Here is a 23,728-nt window from a genome sequence, read left to right as displayed (position 1 = left end):
CTTTCTATTCAAGTTAATGCGTTTTAATTTACAGACAACAGGAATAAAGAAATTAGTTCTGGCAAGCTGTTTCACGTTTTACGCAGTCCAGATACATTATTTTATAATAGCATTCAAATGAGTCTGTGAACACCAAAAGTTAATGATTAAAATCTTTTGTTCATCTGTTTCGTGTGGGAGAGAAATTTGTTCCCTGACATTAAAGGAAATACATTTCTTGAGAGTGTATGAGAATTCATTGCTGACGAGGGACATTGGTCTTTTTAAAGAAGTACGGCTCTTGAAAGTCGCATAATAATGAGCTTCATAATTTGTGATATGTAACGAAGGTTCTGTGATGAAATGAAGAACGTGAAATGGCCTATATGTCACCCACATGGAAGACTTTGATCGGAAAACGCCATAGGAATATTATCGTTTGTGAGACTTAGATGTATATAGGAGGATAATATTAAAATATATCTTAAATATTTAGTATATATGTGGTCTGGAACGGAGTAGAGTCCAGTGGCTCACATTTCTAAATACGAAAATTGACTTTTGTGTTCCATAAAAGTGGAAGACATTTTTGAATAACTGAGAGACTGTCTTCTACACAGAAAAGAATATCCGGTTTGAATAGCACTCAACTCATTTTTGCGTTGTTCGAGGAAGGTATTTTGAACGAAATATATAATTGAAAAATTTAAATATTATGAAATTTGAAAGAGACAGTTATTGAACTTTTTGAAACTATATTTAAATAGTCTTCCATAAATAAATGATAATTTTAACTTTGATATCACAATTACACTCTCTACAAGGCAACAGGACCGATTTGTTGAGTCTCATTTTATCGTGATAGTGCCATAATCTGTAACAGGGTTAAGCCCTTGGTCTTTTCTGGTTACCATGATTAAAACTCTTCATTCAGGCCTTTTGTTAGACGTTCGTGGTATCTTCTAAAGTTAGCTTCAGCCTGCCAGGAGCTCATTGTGAGCCTGCAGGCTATCTACGCCTGAGTGGCTGAAGCTGGCAACGTTACGTTTTATATGATGGGTTCTGCTGTATTCCATTATATGCAATATCGCGAAAATAACACTTTTCATTTTTTTGTTTTTCAAAGTGTTAGCGGGCCCAGTACTGTTAACATGAACGCTCCGACCCTGGTGATAATTGTTTGATTTCTAACATGATGAGTCCTTAGGAACATTTTTACACTGAATCAGTGCATTTCTATGCGTTTGTTGCAGTTTAGTATTCTGATTAATGCAATAATCGTACTGTCGTCATTGCTAATACAACTTTGGAAGTCTCTAATTAGAACTGAACTTAATTTCACAATAATAATGATTAATATTCGTATTATATCTTGGGATGTTCAGATTATTAATTTGTTCAGTTGGTTTATCGCGTCGTACTACTTTGTCTCTTAGAATTGTTCTTGCTTCTGAGTCCTTAATTAAAGTAAACCATGCAGTGCTCAGAACTCATTCGTCGTCTGCGCTGTGGATTTCATCAGTTCGCTCTCCTTTGCCTTATATCGCTGTGTATTTATTTTGCTGTTATTCGTATCTTATGTGGTTCTCGCTTGTCACGGTCGAGATGAAAGTGTAGGAAACTTTCCAGACAAAATACGTTTGTACCCTACTCGTTTCTTTAGTTGGTATGAAATGCACACAGAAAATTGTGGTTTGTATTATTCTTCTTGTGGGAGTAATCTGTGGCATTTGGACCAACGGTTAAATACACGTGTGTGTTCTTATTGGTGGTAAATACACTCTGACATATAAATATTTTTTTCCAAACTGCTGGAGAATGTTGTCTGCCCGTGTTTTCGTAGTATATGGTGAGTTACCGTGGATACGCTTAGATTTTAGGGTTCTTGTTGTACAGCTAGAGAGAGAGAGAGAGAACAGAAAATAATTCGTCGTATCAAATAGTTTATAGTCAAAATTCATTAACTACAATAGGAGGTAGTATCCAACCTATTTTGACTCTGAAGGAATTCTCACATTTTTAATACGTCCGTAATATGTAAAAATAACCAAACTTGTGTTACAATTCCTTTAGGTATCTTATTTAGATCAGATCGTGTTTAGGCGTGGTATTTATTCCTTCATCCTAGGATTAAATCTTGTAGAATAAAGGTATTAAATTCACTGCTTCTTTTAATTATTATGTAGGAGAAAATAATTATATTATTTAGAGAAAAATCGAGATTAGATTAGTTAATCACATAATTTGAGGAAACCCGATTGAGGACGTTTGAGTATAATATTTAGACCACAGAGGATGGTAAAACAGGGCGCCGGAGAACACTGGACAGTTACAATCCTCCAAAATTGTACTCTTAAGAAGATATCGTTGGGATGATGAGGTAGAATAATATGGTGACTCATGTAGATCGCAATAACGCGGGGAAATTCTCGACTGACTGAAAGTCTCTTAGGCTCTGAAGAGGTGCTGTGCTCTGTGGAATTAGTTTAGTAAAGAGACTTTCAATATTTGCTGTTTTTTGTGTGTGTGAAGAGACGTACTCTTCTACTCGTTTCGTATGCCCGTAGCGTATACTAGAAAAGTGTCTCTCTGTCCGCTTGTTTAATTTCACAAATCACTTAATGGATTTTGATTAACCAAATTGAGTTAGTCTCTTGCCATGCAGGTACAGTATTCCCCGGAGTAAAGCGGCCGAGCGTGTGGCTTGGTCACTGACCTCCATATAATTTCCAGGTTATCATAAGTGAGATTATACCTTTACCATTCCATATGTCTTCTAGACATGATTCATAATGAATAAGCAGAGACAAACGTACATTTAGCTTTGCATTTAAACTTTGTCAGGCGCTTCGGTTGGATTTCAATCGGCTAGTTTGTGTTCAACCACAAGCCACTATCATGTCATAGTCACGACGATATGAGTCCGTCGGTTTTCCGAATAGAGGCTTTTGGTTTGTTTTTCACTTGTTTTTCGACTCACCTCAACTGCTGAGGTCGAGTATTTTCGGCCAAGATACATTAAAGCTATTATTAATAATAAAATCCGCAAAAGTATACGGTCGCGGTCGTGACGTATTTTATAAAACCCTTACATTCTAGAATTGGCGTGGAGGGACTGAGTAGAACCACTAAGTAGTTCAGTAATGATTTACATGCCTGGTCGGGATTTGAATCATGTTATTCTATAATATGAGTCACACCCATCGTCAGTCTCCTTAGTAAGCAGAAATTTTTATGTACGAAAGTAAATAAATGTGTGTATATATTTACGTATATACGAAGTGTCTACACGTGCAGGTATTTCTTGGAGTCAGTTATGAAGTGGTAACGATTCCTTAGAACAAAAATATGATCTCCATCGTTAAATTAACAGTATAATTAACATTCTGAAACTACATTACTTCTTTAATTGACAATTGTTTTAACTTTTAAACGTTTTTATATTTTAAGGGAAGTCGTTTTCCTTCTACTTTACTTTAATATAGTAAGAATTTCTCAGCTGTCAAATGAGTACAATTATAGACTTTATTCTACGGGTTGAGATCTGTTGACAGTAATTTAAACAATTAATTATAATTAAAGAAACGTTTTCAACGTGGAAGTATCCATATGTTTCTGTTAAGAACAACTTGGGTTTGTATGGAGTACGTGGTGTGTACATAGGATTTCTGTCATTCAGAGGATTTGCAGACTGAACGGTCTGTTGCCCCATTATATTGAACTTTGTGACAGGGAAGCAGACCAGCTGATGTTCTTGAGACGTCAGAATGAATGAGAGAGGCAAGGAGAAGTTTTGGAGGGGGTAAAAGGAGAAGAGAAAGCCATATAGAAGCGTTCTGAGAAGTCACAAGACTTTCTTCACTCACAGACCCTTGAATTCCGAGAAGTGTTGATTAAAAAAGTTTCAGAAATCCACTTTACCTGTTCAGTGTCTGGCAAAGCAAGGAAGTATAAGATATCTTCAGACGGTTCCTTCTAAAACAAACGATTATTGAGAACCTAATATTGGCGTGCTCTAATCAACTGCTGAAGATGCTATGTAAATTGTTGAATCCACTCTCTTCTTTTAATTGAGACGGATTTGAGAGAATCTAATATTACCTTCAATTCAATTAATAGCTGTTACCTACAAAGAGTGACACCAGTACACACTTCTGACTTAAAGAAAGTATTACTTAAGTCGTTTGGTGCTCTGTTCGATTAATTTTGACATTAACAGATACAAAAAGAAATTGAAAAAAGGCGGAAGTAAGGCGAGGGAACAAGGAAGGTAGGAAATAAGAAGGACTGCAAGAAGAGATAAAAGAAACAAGAATTATTCTTAGTAATTTGCTACGTAAAAAGGAATTGGACTTCAAAGAGGGACCTTTGTCGATTTCAGCTGAACATTTGAAAAAGTCATGTTGTAGTGTAACTTAGAGTACGACTGGTTGGTAATTCAGATTACGTAAGTCAGAGGCGGTTTAATGTTGTATATGTAAAGAATACGGATTTCAGAGTTTTAAATAATTGAGAGTATTATCAGGTCGGGAAACTACGTTATATAATCCAGGTATTTATCATCGTCATCACAAAATCCTGCAATTCGGATTTTTTCTGAGATGATTCAGTGCAGTTAACAAATTCATAATCTGGGACAGCTAAGTCAGGGGGTCCAATTCCCAGCATATAGGGTTTTTCCTTTTACCCCAAGTGAACCTCAGCGAGTCTTTCATTCAGTTTGTACCGGGGTTCTTACTCGATGACGAAATGGCCAGGGCTTCAAGCTAACTACGTACTATCTAGTGCCTTGGTTATGAATGCGTGGAGTTTTACGTTCCTCTCGCCTTACGTCTCCATGGTGCCTAGTTTCCGTTCTTATTTCATTCGTCCATGTAAACTCCGAAGACCTGTATTTTTTTGTACGGTTTATGAATGTTATCTCGGCATTTCTGATCTTGGATATTATAGTTCTAACAAGTTAAATATTTTTTTAAGTTAATAAAAGGCTATGAGAAGTTGAACGCTTACTATATTCTTACCCCTTTGAAGACAAATCTCGTCTAAATATTATTTAATAATTCAGTTCGTACCTCAGAGAAAACATTACACGTCATGCTTCCCTTGTCTTAGACTATTGTTTCTCAATCTTTCTGGAACCGTGGGTCTCCCTCTCTAAAATTATCTAATACATTTTTTATTAATATAATGAAGATTACCTAAAATATTTATAGAAAGTATAGTTTTTACCACATTGTTGAAGAATAAAATGGGAAAAAATGGTTAAAACTTGCATCAGCATTTAAGAAATCTAATCAACTCGCGGGCCCTTTGAGAAACACTGCCTACGTTAAATGTCTGCGCTGCTCAGTTTGTCTGGTACCACGACTACATTCAGTCTGTTACCATGCTGCAGGAGAGTTCGGACCTGCTGAACAAGCAGGAGTCCCACAGGAGAGTCAAAAGGAGAGCCTGGAAGGAATTACGGCATGGTCATACTTCTGTGCAGACTGGTAAGTGTTCATACAAATGTTCGTTTTTCATATGGGAGAGGGCGCATTGGATTTGTGAACCTATATGGATGAACTGGGTGCATGAATTGACGAATAAACGAGGTTCTTCTAGGTGTTTTATTCTCCGTTAAACACAACTCTTTATTATGATATTCACGTATCTTCAGATATTTTGACACTTGCATGCCGTTATCGGACCTTATATTTTCATGACGCACTGTAACTTATGTATTGTCAAGTATTAAATATTTTACAACGTATACACAACAAATATATATATTTTTGACACTTTCGGATTATGCCTGTTCCAATTCAGAATTACTTTTGAAATTCTAAATTACTTTCGATATTTGGTGGGACTCCTTGGATGAGTGATTAGCCCGCCCCAAGGCCTGTAAGCACACAGGACAGCACACCACAAAAATACGCAGACAAACATCCATGCCATGAGTTCGACTCGAACCAACGGTCCCAGTGTCAAACTGAACAAAAGACCCACGACTCATACAGCGCGGTCACTATGTTCCAGTGTTAAAATTACATTAAATATTAAAATTAACGTTGATGGGTTGTTTACAATGCGTCCATTTTATATATCTTTAAATGGCCATATTTCTGGTTATATTTTGTGAATGTGCTTTGTGATTGTTTATATTTGTGTGTTCTTTGCACTGTGAATGCCATTTTATCCTACACACTAGTCAGCTTGGTATTAGGATAGAAATGTTTCTTGTAGCAGAAAAAAGTCCATCGCTGGAGGCAGATAGGAGTTTCCAGGTTCTGCAGCACATGGCAGGCAACCCAGAATGTCTGGGCTATCTGCTGAGAGGCTTGCTGACTCATATCTCCTCGCTGCTGCTTTTGCTGCAGAAATTAAACGAGACGACGCTGCATCGCAGTATGGCAGCCCTCCTGCACAACGTCCTCAAGGTACCGTGAGACAAGACGTTGATATGATCTACTGTAGCGACCACATTACTTGCGAGTTCCTGGCACCTGTACGACACACCGCCAGACGCTACAAGATATTTCCGATACGAGTCAAGTATCGATCAGTATAAACGATAAAAAGAACTTACCTGCAGAAGTGCTGAAAATGTTAAAGGATCTTCCAATTTACGTTGCACAGAAACTAAGGTTAGTTAGACTGTGCAGATATGTAAGATTGTACGATCCCTAAACGATTTTGAAATGTAAACAGCCCATATATGGAGGATCAGAGAAATCCTTGATTATCTTACTGTTTTAACTGTGCGTGTAGTGGAAGAGTGTCGGATTTTTAACGGATTTTTCGATTTTTGTTGAGGGTTCATAAAAGATACTTTTATGTATACTGAATTTAAGAATAAAATGGAAATCACGAGTTACAATTAAAATATAAAAATAAACTTTTCGCCTTTATCTTACGATGTTCTTTATTGAAAGATATTTGGCCAAAGTTTCATTTCTCTGTACTCTATTAAGAGCTGTTGAAAGAAAATATGCACGCTCATCTTTCTCAGACTGCCATTGAAACATACGGAAGTCCCCAGCAACCTATGGAATCCGAAGAAAACGCTACTTTGCGTCGCAAGGAATTAAGTGCCGCCCTGTGTCTTCTGCTCAAAGTCTGCCTCAGTCTGATCCACGGGGTGCATGATCTCCAGTACACAGCCATGGTCACCATCAACAAGGTGATAGACGCTTGTGTTGTTTACCGCCTCGCCCACGTCAGGGTAATGGCGTCGGGAGCTCTGCGGCATCCTTGCAGCGAAAGGTAAGACCAGTCTGCGATACACTTCTGAAAATATACCGAGCATCACAGCAGCAGCTTCTGTTCCGAATTCATTATTTGCTTACGCTAAAGCGTAAATGAGATCGTTAAGTTACTTCGTTAAATTTTATCTGTGGCTGATCTACCAGGTGATTCAAAAAGGACTTTACAACTTTGAAAGTGTATAGAACTTTATTCAGAAGGCTTGCAGAATCGGTTGAGTTGTCATTTTGTAGTAAAACAAATCAAGTTTGACTCACGTTGTACTGTAGTACCGAATTCCGTCACCGCGAGGGCAAGCGGCAGTGCATTTGAAAATGGCTCGAAAATTTTCTCATACCTCAGTTAGACGAAGATGACCAAAAAGGACGCATTCACTTCCAGCAAGACGGCGCACCACCTCACTACCTCACAGAAGTCCGGGATTTTCTCAATAACCGTTTCCCAGGTCGGTGGATTGGTCGAACAGGGTCGATAGCATGGCCACCTCGTTCTCCAGATTTGACACCTCTCGATTTTTTCTTATGGGGATTCATTAAAGATCGTGTGTTTGTTCCACACTTACCTGCCAATCTCACTGAGCTCAAAGCTCGAATCACCGCCGCAGTTGCAGAAGTGACACCGGATATGCTGGATCGTGTTTGACAAGAAATTGATTTCAGGTGGGATGTCTGCAGTATCACCAATGGCAATCACATCGAACCAAAATGACTGTTTGAGGTACAACTTGATTTGGTTTGCTACAAAATGACACCTCAACCGATTCTGTGAGCCTTCTGAATAAATTTCTATACACTTTCAAAGTTGTAAAGTCCTTTTTGAATCACCCTGTAGTTCATAGGCCGTTTTAACTGATTGAAAATGGTTAAGCGACTTGTTTCTACCGCTGTTTTGTTTCTTCCTGTTATTTAATGCTTAAAACGATCACAACGGTAGATAGTAACAGTACCTTTCAACAGGACTGTAGACTCACAAGTCTGTTATAATAAATAGGCATTTGTTAGTCATACATCAGTAGATTCGGCGTAAAATTGCTCAGGTCAGGGATTTGCGACATAGGTTGATTTTTATATGACGGTGAAAAACCCAGGGTATTATAACAGTAGGGAATTTCTTGATCAGTATGATTTGTTAACTTTTAAATAATTACGTGAACTGTAGGGACAATTAAAAATATAATATTTACAGTACAATTTTAAGTCTGTAAGGTGCTTGCATATAAGAATCTAGTTTTGTATTTTACTTCCAAACTGTGCTGACTTGATTTACCAAGCCGAGGACTTTAAAATCTCTCCAGAAGATTAAACTAAATCCCATTCCACTAGGATTGTGTTGCTCGAAATTCAAGCTCCCAACAACATACTTGAAAATCCGAAAAAATCACTCCGTTAACGTCTCTTTGGTGAATGCTGTCACATTCCCCATTCGCCTCCCCCCCCCCCCCCCCCCGCACGGCTATACAGACTTAATTTGTCAACTTATCCTGACATTTCAGTGATACTGACTGCTTTAATGTCAAGGCTAAACTTGGAAAGATCTGGAGGCTTCACAGTTGAAATATCCGTGAGAATTGAATAATTGCTTATTACGTATTGCATCGCTCAGAACTTTAACTCTCTCAAGCACTGGTTACTGTAAATATATCCACCTATTTCTTATGTACGTAACAACGGAATGCATTTTATAGGTTTCGTATGATTCTCAGGATAAAAAATCTCTTATTTCCCAGAACACCATATGCCACCCACTGTTTGTAATTGAAATGTTTTCTTTGAGGTGGGAAGCGAACTATTACCGAGATGAAATTCGTGCTTCAGAAATATAAGTTATGTAAAATTGAAGATTTCTGTCTTCTGGGTTATTGCGCTGTGTAGTCTGGTCGATGTTAACCAACGTTTCAGAGGTCATACTGCCTCCGTCATCAGGGCGATGAATATGCCAATAGGGTGTGGGGAGTTGGATTTTATAGGCAGGGAAGTGAAAGGTGTAGCCTGCCCCGAGCCAATGGGAGCAGGTATGGGAGTGGACCAATGGTAGCACGTGGGCGAGGGTGGGAGAGGGAGAGAAAGTAGAGAGAGAAAGGTGAGTGTAGTTGTATGGATAAAGGCCCTGAAAGGGGCCGAGTTAGTGGTCTGGTTGGTTCCGGCGGCGCACTCTTGCTCGTTCTCGGAGTCCTCGGAGTGTGTGGATCAGAGGCTTCCAGGACCGGCTCAGGTGAAGTCCATCTTCCCTGTTAAAGTTATCAGGATGAAGTTCGATCTCGATGGCTTCCCTGATTAACCGGTCCATGTAGCCGGTTTTTGAGGAGAGGATAGAAGTGTCCTCTAGCTGTATCTTGTGCTCCAAGTTGAAGCGGTGTTCAGCAACCGCAGATTTCTCGGGCTGCCCGAGCCGGATGTGGCGTTCGTGCTCCTTGATCCTGGCCTCAACGGAACGGCCTGTCTGGCCGATGTAGACTTTTCCGCACTCGCAGGGAACTCTGTATACGCCAGGCGTCTTCAGTCCTAGGTCGTCCTTTACCGGCCGGAGAAAACTGGGAATTTTCTTTGGCGGAAGACCAACAGACTTGATGTCGTGCCTGGCCAGCAACCTGCTTATGCGGTTGAAGGTCGTCCCGACGTAGGGCAGGAAGGCAACCGAGGCTGGTTTTTCAGTAGGCGGTGGCAGCCTCGCAGGCGGATTGAGAGCTTTCTGAATCTGACGGTTGCTGTATCCGTTTTTCCTGAAGGTGGTGGTGAGTGCCTCCAGTTCACTCTGTAGGCTGTCGTGGTCGCAAAGGGCTTTAGCCCTGTGTACCAGGGTCGAGAGCACGGCCTGTTTGTTGGACGGGTGGTGATGGGAATTGGAGTTGAGGTAAAGGTCGGTATGGGTTGGTTTCCGGTACACCTTGTGGCCTAATGAGCCGTCAGGTTTCCGGTGAATGTCTATGTCGAGGAATGGGAGATGGCCGTCCTTTTCAGTCTCCATGGTGAACTGGATGCTCTCGTGAATGCTGTTGAGGTGGCTGAGGAACTCCGCGAGCTTGTCAGGGCCGTGGGGCCAGATGACAAACGTGTCGTCTACGTAACGGAACCAGCAGAGGGGCTTGAAGGTCGCCCCGTCCACCGCCATTTCTTCAAAGTTCTCCATGTAGAAATTGGCGATGACAGGTGATAGTGGGGAACCCATAGCCACCCCGTCGGTCTGTTCGTAGAACCGGCCGCCGAACTTGAAATATGAAGAGGTTAGTACCAGGTGGAACAGCCTCAAGACGTCGCCATCGAAGTGCCGTTCCAGGAGACGTAGGGCATCACCAACGGGTACCATGGTGAAGAGGGACACGACATCGAAACTAACCATGATGTCCCCAGGACCCACGCGGAGCGACTTGATAGTATTGATGAATTCGGTGGAGTTCTTCACGTGACGTGGAGAGTGCCCCACCAATCCACCGAGTAGTCCCGCGAGATATTGGGCGAGCCGGTAGGTTGGAGCGCCGATGGTGCTTACGATGGGCCTGAGGGGAGCTCCTTCCTTATGGATCTTGGGTAGCCCATACAGTCTAGGGGGCCTCGAACCCTGGGGCCGTAGCTTTTGGATGACCTCCTCTGGAAATGAACACTTCTTGAGAAGGAGGTTGGTCTTCCTTTCAACGGCTTCCGTAGGGTCCTTAGACAGTAGCCTGTACGTCGGGGCTTCCAGAAGGGCTCGGATCTTCCCGTTGTAGTCGTCAGTGCTGAGGACAACCGTCGCGCTACCCTTGTCTGCCGGGAGGACCGTGAGGTCCGCGTTATTCCGCAGTGCTCGGAGAGCTCTCCTTTCAGCTCCGGACAGAAGTGTTCATTTCCAGAGGAGGTCATCCAAAAGCTACGGCCCCAGGGTTCGAGGCCCCCTAGACTGTATGGGCTACCCAAGATCCATAAGGAAGGAGCTCCCCTCAGGCCCATCGTAAGCACCATCGGCGCTCCAACCTACCGGCTCGCCCAATATCTCGCGGGACTACTCGGTGGATTGGTGGGGCACTCTCCACGTCACGTGAAGAACTCCACCGAATTCATCAATACTATCAAGTCGCTCCGCGTGGGTCCTGGGGACATCATGGTTAGTTTCGATGTCGTGTCCCTCTTCACCATGGTACCCGTTGGTGATGCCCTACGTCTCCTGGAACGGCACTTCGATGGCGACGTCTTGAGGCTGTTCCACCTGGTACTAACCTCTTCATATTTCAAGTTCGGCGGCCGGTTCTACGAACAGACCGACGGGGTGGCTATGGGTTCCCCACTATCACCTGTCATCGCCAATTTCTACATGGAGAACTTTGAAGAAATGGCGGTGGACGGGGCGACCTTCAAGCCCCTCTGCTGGTTCCGTTACGTAGACGACACGTTTGTCATCTGGCCCCACGGCCCTGACAAGCTCGCGGAGTTCCTCAGCCACCTCAACAGCATTCACGAGAGCATCCAGTTCACCATGGAGACTGAAAAGGACGGCCATCTCCCATTCCTCGACATAGACATTCACCGGAAACCTGACGGCTCATTAGGCCACAAGGTGTACCGGAAACCAACCCATACCGACCTTTACCTCAACTCCAATTCCCATCACCACCCGTCCAACAAACAGGCCGTGCTCTCGACCCTGGTACACAGGGCTAAAGCCCTTTGCGACCACGACAGCCTACAGAGTGAACTGGAGGCACTCACCACCACCTTCAGGAAAAACGGATACAGCAACCGTCAGATTCAGAAAGCTCTCAATCCGCCTGCGAGGCTGCCACCGCCTACTGAAAAACCAGCCTCGGTTGCCTTCCTGCCCTACGTCGGGACGACCTTCAACCGCATAAGCAGGTTGCTGGCCAGGCACGACATCAAGTCTGTTGGTCTTCCGCCAAAGAAAATTCCCAGTTTTCTCCGGCCGGTAAAGGACGACCTAGGACTGAAGACGCCTGGCGTATACAGAGTTCCCTGCGAGTGCGGAAAAGTCTACATCGGCCAGACAGGCCGTTCCGTTGAGGCCAGGATCAAGGAGCACGAACGCCACATCCGGCTCGGGCAGCCCGAGAAATCTGCGGTTGCTGAACACCGCTTCAACTTGGAGCACAAGATACAGCTAGAGGACACTTCTATCCTCTCCTCAAAAACCGGCTACATGGACCGGTTAATCAGGGAAGCCATCGAGATCGAACTTCATCCTGATAACTTTAACAGGGAAGATGGACTTCACCTGAGCCGGTCCTGGAAGCCTCTGATCCACACACTCCGAGGACTCCGAGAACGAGCAAGAGTGCGCCGCCGGAACCAACCAGACCACTAACTCGGCCCCTTTCAGGGCCTTTATCCATACAACTACACTCACCTTTCTCTCTCTACTTTCTCTCCCTCTTTCACCCTCGCCCACGTGCTACCATTGGTCCACTCCCATACCTGCTCCCATTGGCTCGGGGCAGGCTACACCTTTCACTTCCCTGCCTATAAAATCCAACTCCCCACACCCTATTGGCATATTCATCGCCCTGATGACGGAGGCAGTATGACCTCTGAAACGTTGGTTAACATCGACCAGACTACACAGCGCAATAACCCAGAAGACAGAAATCTTCATATTCACCGCTGTGAGAACCTCAAGTCTTACTTATGTAAAATTGTTAAAACGGATTATGTTTTGCAGAAGGTTTGTGATGGGATAAGAGAGAACAGTTGCTTGTACAGGGTGATTCAAAAGGTTGGGCCAAGCTGAAGGAGCGTATAGAGGGACTCAGAACAACTTTCGAATAGGAATCCATGTCCTCCGAAGTTATCCTGAGTCAGTCGAGGCCATTGAAGGTAGGGGCGTCTGATAACATACCGCTGAAATAATCGTACTTTGCTATTCTCCTACTAACTTAATTTTGTTTTTTATTAATTTACAAGGATTACATTAACAATCTTACAAACCAAATTATTTCAGCTGTATGTTATCAGACTTCTCTACCTTCAATGGCCTCGACTGACTCAGGATAACTTCGGAGGACATGGAATCCTATTCGAAAGTTGTTCTCTCTGAGTCCCTCTAAACGCTCCTTCAGTTTGGCCCTAACATTTTGAATCATCTTGTATAGTTGATGCAGTGTGTTTATAAACCCTAGTATTTTTTTTGGCTTTCTTCACATGCTGTTACAGCGGTGGCCTCAGCCATGATGCTGGTCATGGCCACCACCACCACAACCACCACCACCAACAGGGGACTGTGAACATTGCGTCCTCAGAGACCGCATCTTCGCGACCCGGCTGGAGCAGGACTCAACGCCTGGGAGCCAAGAGACTGGGGTCAGTGTGGCGACATGCCGCAGGGGAACATCTCGAACAGGTCCACAAGTCGCTTACCGAGGACTTTGACAAGGAGGAGAGTGTCATAGGTATGACAAAATTTTCCACTGTCGTCACATCTAACTCATTCACTTATTCATTGAGCCGTTCTTAAGAAGATAAAAGCTGGTCAACAAATTTCCCGCCTTTTATGAAACCTAAGCAAGATGAATCTCGATACCTTCATACAGAGTTTTAGACCTTTTTAAAATCATTTCCCAAGTGACCTCTTCATTTCAGGTCATCTCTATCTTACGTAGGTCTCGAGTTATTGGCGTTTGAAGAAGTTAAACACCAGCGTTACCTTACGTCTTACAGTTTCCGTCGAGTGTACCGTGATTTTATACACGTTATTCGACGTTAAAATGGATTAAACAGAGTATCTGTTGGAATAATATAGTAAGAACGCGCGTCTTATGAGAAAGTTGTTTTTACTGGTTGTGATTTGCGTTGCAGATGTACTGTCTAGTGCCCACGCTCTGTCCGTGGTGAATATTCTACACAATTCTTTGACGCTCTACAAACGAGTTGTGGGCAGCAAACAACAGTGTTCTCCCAGCCAGAGGTGAGCAGGTGAGACACAACACAAACACACACGTACACACACTTGTCTTCAGAGTGCACAGAACACATGCAGCATTGAACACAAAATGTTGTTCTTGTTTTAATTTGTTTCTTTTCTTTTCTTTTCTTTTCTTTTCTTTTCTTTAGCAAATGTTATTTGACACTTAATGATTGCATGAATTTGAAAGATGTATGAAGTTCTGGTACTGGAATTTTGAAAATATTTTATATTAGTTAGAAGCCTGGAGTGACTGATGAAAATTGTGAAATCGTCAGTGAGGTTAGCCAATATTTTCTTGGTCATCGTGCAGTCGGTGATGGAGCATAAGTAATTACTGATTACATGGCTTAAAATGTAAATTTCAATAAATTTTCAAATCTGATGGCTGATTGTATACCTGTTGTGTCATTATTGCAGATGGCGACACTGCAGCTACCACTGCTTGCAGATTCTGGCAGCCCGTGCACTGCTCTTCATGGCGGAAGGACCAGAAGTACAGACTCAGTTAGCTCAGGACCAGCAGTTGCGCATTTTGGCAGCGGCTCTGGACTCGACACATGACCCGGTGAGTGTGCTGGTATGACGTGTGTCAAAGGCACCTCGTAGCGACGTGCCTGACTGTGTTAAGTTTGTTGTTGGGTGTGTAGTGAACACAACTTTGTTGTTACTTGCTGCTAAATTCATTAGACCATTCGAAACAAACTTGAACTGAATTTAAAACTTCTCTTAACATGCTGCTTACTAGAAGCATTATTATTATTCAGATCGTTTGTGGGTTATATTTAATTTAATTCCTGTGTACTCTAGATTGGATAAAGCTGGCTAAGTATATGACTAAGTTGTATGATTTTTTAAACCTAGATTTGAACATTAGGCCCCCTTAAAATGTAGAAGTTTTTGAAAATTTGTTTGTTTATTTCATTTAATTTGCTATTTATGTTTGTTAAGTTTTCAAAAATTTTCATAATTTATGTTTGGCAGTGGACAGTGTGTAAGGACCCAATCATAAGAATGCTAAACCAGTGTCACCAACATTTAGAACTTAATAAAATTATACTTAGGTAATTACATTGCTACCACTCTCTATGAACATTCAAAATAAGAGACTTCTGATATTTAAAGTCTCCGTTTTCATAATTCCCTCTTCAAATCCACCTCCTGTTGCTTGTCTGTGGCAGCTAATTGTATATGTTTGACCTACTCTCTGCATCTGGACACTGCCTCCTCCATCTGCAACTTGAGGACAGGCCATGCTGCTATAAGTAACCCACATAACATGGAATGTAATACTCAAATTTCAGAAAATAAAGACGTCAAACAGCTTCGAAGAATACGATGCCAGACATTGCCTCAGACCTTCAGAGAATGATCACACAGATTGTTTTGCAGTACCACTCTTTTCCCACAGCAACTGCTGGTACTGGTGCTACAGATCGTGGCGACACTCGCTTTGGAACCGCAACACCACAAGGCCCTCGTCGAACAAGGCCTGCCCGATGTACTCAGTCAATTGCTGTTGCCATCCGACGAGTGGTACTACACCAATCATAGCACCAAATATGCGAGATTTGTTAAACATCACGCGGCCCGCACCCTCGTCTATCTCGGTCTCCAGCACCGCGTTAACCTCCGAATCAGCATCTACGACATACTTCAGGGTGAGATCTTGTGATTTAACCATATCGCCATCAGCTTAAGACTTATTACTATATTCCCATTGTTTCTTCACTGTTTGTCAAATGCAGATGTCAGATTAGTAGTTGGTCTACTGTATTGTCATGGAATGCGTACTTATGATTCTTGATAACTTAATCTACACTCGGAGTTAAACTTAACATAAAATAAATAAATACAATTTTGCATGAACTCCAAACAGACTGATATTTCTCAGTAATTAGTAGTCATTTCTGGCATTTTTTATAAGTAGGTGGAATAATATATTTTTTCCACTGTGCTGGCAGTTCTCCCTTATTAAAAATAGAATGGCATTCATAAAAGTCAGAACATAGTCTCTCACCTCTGGCTTAAATCAGTTCTTTGTGAATCTGATTTATATTTTGCAGTTTTTGAGTTTTCAACTTATTAGCAATTTCAGCTTCAGTAAAATGACACTTAGGCACTAACAGCTCAGAGGTTTGCTTCCTAACATTATTAACCCTATCTATCTATACAATCAGCACGTTTTGGTTAGTAACTTGATTTGTTGATGGTCATTAGCTGTTTAGTGGTATTGAGTCTTATGATAATATAATTTTATATATTTATATATTTCTGTTTGTAATTGGAAAAGGAGATGGACAGACATACATTTATCACGTTGATGGTGTTCCACAGAATTTTTTTTTCTTCAGAATAACTTCATTTAAAAACTTATAAAATTAGACACAAGTATTTTAAAGTCTATTTTGAAACTAACAGATATTTAGAAGCTGGTAAATCTGCATGTATCAGATTATGGTCCATTGTTCATGATGCTTATGCATTGATATTATAAGTTTTAATTGCCCCAGATTCAGTAGTGATCCCATAGTATCATTTGCTCTTGAATTTGGTTCTGATTTACAGATGAAGCACCTCCTCCTACTCCACTTATGGAATCTGAGGAGGACACGTACATAATCCTGACATCAGCGCCACCGAGCATGGTTGTATGCCAGGAAACTAACAGGATCTTAGGGCTGTCAGTTGAAGGCGCCATTATGCATGTACTTAAAGCTCTTGAGGTAGGATAATATCAAATGACATGACTTATTCATTTAGCAGCTACTTAGATAATTAGTAACTTAATAATTTTTAAGTCAGCATATTAGTCAGTCGATAAGGTTCTCAATTATTGCTTACCTACATGGAGTTTAGTCCTATTCTAACCTAACCCAACCTAACCCAACGTAACCTAACCTAACCTAATCCAACCTAACCCAACGTAACCTAACCTAACCTAACCTAATCCAACCTAACCTAACCTAACCTAATCTAACCTAACCCAAACTAACCTAACCTAATCCAACCTAACCCAACGTAACCTAACCTAACCTAATCCAACCTAACCTAACCTAACCTAATCTAACCTAACCCAAACTAACCTAACCTAATCCAACCTAACCCAACGTAACCTAACCTAACCTAACCTAACCCAACCTAACCTAATCCAACCTAAATTTCTTCCAGAGAAGGACAGTTATTCCAATTGTCAAAATAATTTGAAATTTCTTCATCTTATTCACAAGAGCCCACCACAGGTTCATGTCTTGACTTGGGCAACCCAGAGCAACCCTTATAACCTATTTCTTTAAGACGATCTCAGTCCTATACTCCCATCTGTTTTTAGGTCTTCAGAGTAGCCTCTTACTTTCAATTTTTATATTTTAATTTTTTATAACAGGCATTTAAATACGATTCATTTACAGAGGTTTTGCTGTTTTACTTTTCACAGTGTGTCTAAGTAATTTATCCTCAGATATTGGTAATTATTGTCTGAAATTCGTTGAGATTGTCATTTAAGTGGGATTCGCCATTGTAGGTATTGCCGCCAATGTAATTCAAAGCTTCAGTTCAACGATAAAATAATTTTAATAATTAAAAATATGTTTCTATTTTTTAGATGTCTATCAGTCAAGGCACGACATCCACAGAGCTATCTACGCTCCACTGGGTACTCAGTGGGAGCTCCTACACCCACGCCTATGTCCGAGGTGGGTTCTGCCACATTTAATATCGTATCTTTTTCACAAAACAGGATTCGTGTATTTTCAGAGACAAGAATCGTGACGAGATCTGGATCATATAATGAATAATTTGTCTAATTCTCATATTTCTACCAACTTTCCAAGTCAACTGTTTTCGTCCTCAGATTGGATGAATCTAAGAAAATTTCAGTCATTTTCTTAGTCTAAAGCGGCCCATCCACGTACGAGTCTGGCTCGGCGAGCTTGATTCGTGAGCCGGGTTCGGATATATTTCACCACACGTAGATAGAAGACCCCACCCACAAACGAGTTTGGCTCGATGGAACCCGAGCCGAGCCGGACTCGTGCGTGGATGGGAAGCTTAAAACTTTAATTTGAACCAAGTAGCTCCACTGAGGAATTCCGTACAGTGTAAATGTTTTCTATTTGTGCCAATAGATGTAGAAATTCTGTTTGAATGTTTAACGAAGAAGGATTTTGATGCAGCGGAAAGTATGAACTCGCGCAACGGAAGTTATCTGTCAGATGCAACGGAGCTGAGATTAAAGGCAGGGCTTCAAATATATGCATGGCGTGAATTGTTGATGTCGTAATAAAACTGCATTACGAATATTATAAGATTATGTATTTTTAACGTGAAAATTTATTAATCGAATGATTACGAAACAAAGAGTTTGACTGTCATGACCACACAAAAACAAATGATGGCTTGTAGGCATCACTGACTGGGGTGGTGTTGCAGGGCAGGTGCCAGCTAGATGCCAGCCCTCCGACCCGTACTCAACATTTTTCACTCAAAGTTTCCTGTCCTCCTTCCCCTGCGTGCTGAGCCCCGTGGTTCTCGTTAGGCTACTCCTGCATCGACTTCTCACGACAGCCGCTCATCTGCAGCGCTGGAAAAGCTGTGCTTCTCGCTCGAGCTTTGCCTCCGCGTCTGCCCACGAAGTTCCACGAAGTCCACGTAGCAGAGCCTCGTCCACGGACACTGAACCCAGCTCCCTCAGGAAGAGGAGAAAGGTCAGTATTTAAGGTAGTCTTCATAACCTGTTCTGATTGAAATCGAAATTACGTGAAGATTCCAGTTTTCGTACGTTCTTACCAGAGATGTTAACCAATAAGAGTTCTGTTCATCTTTAATACAGTTTTACGTGACAAGAGTTCGAGATTGTTGCGTGTGTCAAGTGACATTGCATTCGCGGATGAATACTATACTCTTTAAGTTAAAGAAATACAGTTTCTCATGTTATCCACTGTATTATTTTTAATGTTTTTTTAGCCATATTCGACAAGAAATGTTTAGCCAATGCGACCCACATTAATGAAAATCTTGCCGACTCTTACGTTACGGCATTTGCTATCATAGAGTGAAAAAAGGCAACATAACCTCAACAGTCGCCATGTTCCCCTGCAGTGAAAAGTAATCGCGCTTTATGATAAAATCGACTTATTTTTCCCACCGAGTTTTCACATCAAGATTTGGCATCTTACAGAATGTTAACAATACAGTAAAACTAAAGAATTTTCGCTCGTATTTTGGATTGATGAAGAAGAAACCCGTCGTATTTATTTGTTAAGAAGAACCTCTTAACCGCTGACGACCACTTCCTCCGTGTCCACAGGTTAACCTGACAGTGGACTGCTCTGGCAATGATCCGACCGGTGTAGGTGATGACCTAACAGCCGTAGGCCGAGCCCGCTCGCTACAGCGACCACCACATCATCAGGTCGACCGTTCGACGTCCTTGGTGCCCCGGGACAGTGTGAGTAGTGTGTCAGGCCTGGGGCTGGAACCCGCCGTACAAGCCACACTGTTTGCCTTCTCGCATCTTCTGCGCGGCGCCCCATCCCGCGAGAGCCTCCAGAGTGCCCCCAGCAGTGACGGTCGTAATACTCCGGTACCAGGATCTCCGTCAGCAGTGGTAAACTTGCCGATTATCAGCCTCCACCAACACCACAAACCCCGGGCATCTTTCCGATTCTCGAGTGTGAGACACAGCAACCAGCGAAGGTCCAAGTCACAGGCAAACATCGCGAAAGTGTCCCACAACGAGCATCGTGACACGCCAGAGCAAGAGATCCTGGCGTTTCAAAAGCAGCTCCAAAATCTTCCAGACTTTGACTCCCCGGACCATCCGACGAGTGGTCCAGGGTTTTCAGATCCCGCCACAGCTGCCGCGGAGTTCCTTGCCAACAGACCGTACCTCCGCCCAAGGTCTCGTTCCATGCCTCGAGTCACTTACGAGTCGTCGCGGTACCTCACGCTCCCGGAACTTCCGTGGCCTTCTTCCGGCGGTTCAGGTCGGATGCACCGCGGCAGGTCCGCGGGAGCACTCGGTCTGCAGCCGGAACATCACGGGCCGATGGCCGTCAACAGCCCAGCCACGACGCCGATAGATGAGAAGGCGCCCCCTGTTTTGGGGATGGCAGGGCAATCTGTTCCGGGCACAGCGCCCTGCGCACCGAATAGTCGGCGCAGTAGCCTCTCACCCTCGGACCGCACGGGCAGAAGACGGGACAGCCCTGCCTGTATCGTGGTGGAGATTCCACCATGGCACCGGGCCATCCTCAACTTCATAGAGGTACGGGCATGTCTTCGTCAGATAGAAGAATATTCTAGCTGTCATTGTGGTAGCTTCACGTGCGGTCAGAATCATCAAATAATAATTTTATTTCAGAATAAATTGGACGTAATTAGTTACGTAGTGTGAATCTTGGTCTCTCGTGCTGAAAGAACTTTTATACATTCACGTGGTTTCAGACGACGACGCTGAGAAAATTACCCAATTCAGTAGGAGACTCTTCTTTTCTTGTCCTTGTAAGGTTATATTGCATATGCGTCTTCCTGCAGGAATGGTTACGATTGTCTCGTGTAGAACTGGACAGGAACGCCCCCCTCTGTCGAGAACTGCGTGATTTCCTCACCAAAGTGTCTTCCTGTGGCGCGCCATACCAGCAATGGTGCGCCGAACTTCGCCAAGAATTCCCCGCACTGGTAAGTTGTAATACTGTCTCGTTGTTTCAATGACCTAAATATTCAAGTAGTTGCCTACGAGCTATATGACCAAGCTCACACACCTTAAGGCTACTGGCAGAATATTTGCTTGTCTAAAATGTAAATACCAAGCTTTTGGGACCCATCCAGTATCCCAGGAGATTTTTCACCGGAGATAAACCGACTTAATCGTGTCGCTAACTACTAAGCTGTATCTAATGGCGAGATGTAGAGTGCAAGTAATATCTTTTGCCTTGTAATTGGTTTGCTTACTTCATTGATTGGTCTGTTGGATACGTGTTTACTTGCTTATTTGGTTGATTGGTTGATGGGCCGATTGATCAGTTGATTGGTAATATGCATAGTCAGTCCATTAATTATTTACTTAATCAGTCACTTCCTCATTTACACGGAAGTTTCTGCTGTTATAACCTCACTGGGGTTGTTCGTTCTTGTTGCAGTCACGTGATCCTGACTTGGAAAGTAGCGACGACGTGGAGGTGACGGACCGGGAGTACTGCCAGGTACTGTCGCCATCTGTTACCTTGCATGTGAACTAGTTGAACATAAATGATACAGTGTGTGCTTCGGACGTAATCATAAAAGGATTCATAACCTCAAAAGCGCTGGTTATTTTAGCAATGGTTTTCGGCGTGTGGGACGTAAGTCGTATAAAAATTGTTCTGTTTGTAATTGTTTATATAGTGACAGATTTTAAACTAGGTTTAAAGGTCAGAGTTGTATGACGTCTGTAGACTTTAGGAACATCATTAATTTTACGTGGAATCGTACTTATTCCCCGTTAAAACACCAGCAAAGTTCAAAGCCAGCCTTTGAAAGAATTAAACATGATTTACGGGAGGTAGTTCTGCAAAAGGCTTTGGCGCCCGCAGGAAAAACAACATATGTTGTTAAAACGAAATTCTGTGTTGAATTTTCGTCATAATTGTGTAAAGCTTGATTCGCCGCCAAAGTGTACCGAGTATATCTTTCATTTAGGCTACAGATTTGTATTCATTTATCTTCTCACCATGCCGTGCTACATGCTCATCCCATCTCCTACTTGATTTGATCATCCTAATAGTTAGTGAACAGTACAAATTAAGGACTTTATCATTGTGTAATATTCTCCTTAGCACGCAGCTACGCGATTGTTTGCCAGACGACATAAATATCAGTAAAATGTTTACAAACGTGAAAGTCGTATCACATTCAGATCTGCGGTAATATGAACTAAGTTGATGTCAGTGATGTGGGCGGGTGGTGAAGACGGAAGGGGACTTCAACAGCGGAGACAAATGTAGTGTAATGTTCAGCGTGTTTCTGGAAAGATTTGTCTCACGTCACAGTGAGGCGTGTGGCTAGCTGTCCTTCGGGCGTAGTGGAAGGAACCGCTGATATTGACTTCAGTGTCTCTGTAAGTACTGCGTGCAGTCTAGTAAAACAACTGCATTCGTAAGCATCTACGTCATAATCCTAAGCGAATATTTATTATTACCTGAACAGTGTTGATATTTTAATAATAAGACCAGTGCAGAACCAAGACATATGCTTTTGTAATGACATACCAGCAAACATAGGAATTTATTTCAGGAGTGCGTTCGAAAATAAACTTAAAAATTAATTTCCTTTGTGTGGAAACTTAACACAGCCTCTCAGTCGTGTTTTAACAGCAGAAGAATGGTGATTATAACAGATATTAAAACAATTTTTTGTGTGTCGAATCCTGTCCAGATTATTATAACCCTATTATAGATCCATTTTAATATCAAGCCTTATAATTTCATCTGCGCCAAGGTCTTCAAAATCGGCCTTTTACCTTCAGCATTTCTGACTTAAATTTTATCGTGTATACAGAATAATTATAAGTCCAGGAATATCCATAATTTTCTGTTTGTTTTTTATTTAACACTTCACACTTACGAAATGTGTTGTGGGTTAACAGAAAACTCCCGTAAGAGTGGCCAATAGAGATGATGGTATACAGACGCCCAGCATGGAGAGCGTAATAAAATATCCCACACTTAACACGTGTCTCGACAAAACAGATTCAGGAGCAGTAAATCCTACTGCATAGAACACTGTACACGTGTGTCAGCATAAAAGCACATTCCCTACAGCGTTAACTGCAGGGAAATTCCACAAATTCGACATTTCTCATCAGTCTTTTTTTTTCTCCGAAAGCTTTCCATGGGCGTGACAATTTGATACGCACCATTGAATATCATATGAAACCAACAACTCCACCGGACCTCCAGACACGAAATTCAATACTGATTTCCAGTGACCTCAAAACTTCAGAATATAGAATTGGCTATATTCGTAGATCGTGTGTAGCAAGTACCCCGCAGATAGTGGACAGTATGCAACACATTCCTGTGGTAATGAAGTTCTCGTGTTACGTTATAAACAGAGGTTAATTATAATCCTATTCACGATATTTATAATGTATAGGTTCGTGGTATTCAAATCGAAGGAGGATATGACATGCATTGCGCATGGAGGAAACAACAAATGCATACAGTATTTTTTTGTCGAAAACCCTATTACTTGAACATAGATTTAAGGAAAGTGACAGTTGTGAATTACAGTTAGTTCTCAGCAGACTATAAACCATGGAGTTCATTTCACTTAGATATTCATCCTGAGACTAAACTAATAATGTGGTGGCCCCAGAAACTTTTCCATAGAACCGTTGCCTAAAACTCTACAGTCATTTAATCAGCAGCCGAGTCTTGATTTGTTGCCACGAAACAGGGGAAAATATGAGCTGCAGTAAAATAAGCAAGCTGGGAAATAATAAACACATTAATCTTTTTAATGTATTTTCGTTTAAATATCGCATAGAGGCCATTCTCCCAAAGTTCATTTTCCTGTATCACTAAAAAGAAGAAAGTTGGGTCTACTTTTCTGTCCGCGACGATTACTCATTAAATTT

General features: G+C 42.1%; 1 protein-coding gene across 7 annotated transcripts in view; it reads left to right on the top strand.

Annotated features, from left to right (window-relative positions):
* The window catches only part of LOC110832898 (1-phosphatidylinositol 4,5-bisphosphate phosphodiesterase epsilon-1), a 468,153-nt gene that overhangs the window by 309,579 nt on the left and 134,846 nt on the right, over positions 1 to 23,728 (top strand). For 4 of the 7 annotated variants that reach the window (XM_087345017.1, XM_087345016.1, XM_087345014.1 and 1 more), the window contains 13 exons: positions 5,375 to 5,471; positions 6,208 to 6,401; positions 6,974 to 7,227; positions 13,362 to 13,597; positions 14,004 to 14,112; positions 14,530 to 14,677; positions 15,521 to 15,770; positions 16,678 to 16,835; positions 17,714 to 17,804; positions 18,541 to 18,815; positions 19,418 to 20,377; positions 20,647 to 20,790; positions 21,252 to 21,314. In XM_087345017.1, the coding sequence (XP_087201143.1) occupies positions 5,375 to 5,471; positions 6,208 to 6,401; positions 6,974 to 7,227; positions 13,362 to 13,597; positions 14,004 to 14,112; positions 14,530 to 14,677; positions 15,521 to 15,770; positions 16,678 to 16,835; positions 17,714 to 17,804; positions 18,541 to 18,815; positions 19,418 to 20,377; positions 20,647 to 20,790; positions 21,252 to 21,314 (2,979 nt within the window). Of the gene's footprint in view, positions 1 to 5,374; positions 5,472 to 6,207; positions 6,402 to 6,973; positions 7,228 to 13,361; positions 13,598 to 14,003; positions 14,121 to 14,529; positions 14,678 to 15,520; positions 15,771 to 16,677; positions 16,836 to 17,713; positions 17,805 to 18,540; positions 18,816 to 19,417; positions 20,378 to 20,646; positions 20,791 to 21,251; positions 21,315 to 23,728 lie in introns of those variants that run through there. The other 3 variants (XM_087345015.1, XM_087345019.1, XM_087345020.1) reach the window with 3 other exon arrangements.

Source organism: Zootermopsis nevadensis, unplaced genomic scaffold (assembly GCF_977971745.1).
Source record: "Zootermopsis nevadensis isolate Lab colony 2312 unplaced genomic scaffold, Znev_1.0 Znev_ptg000008l, whole genome shotgun sequence".
In the NCBI taxonomy this organism is placed as follows: domain Eukaryota; kingdom Metazoa; phylum Arthropoda; class Insecta; order Blattodea; family Termopsidae; genus Zootermopsis; species Zootermopsis nevadensis.
This window is presented reverse-complemented; position numbering and strand designations above follow the sequence as displayed.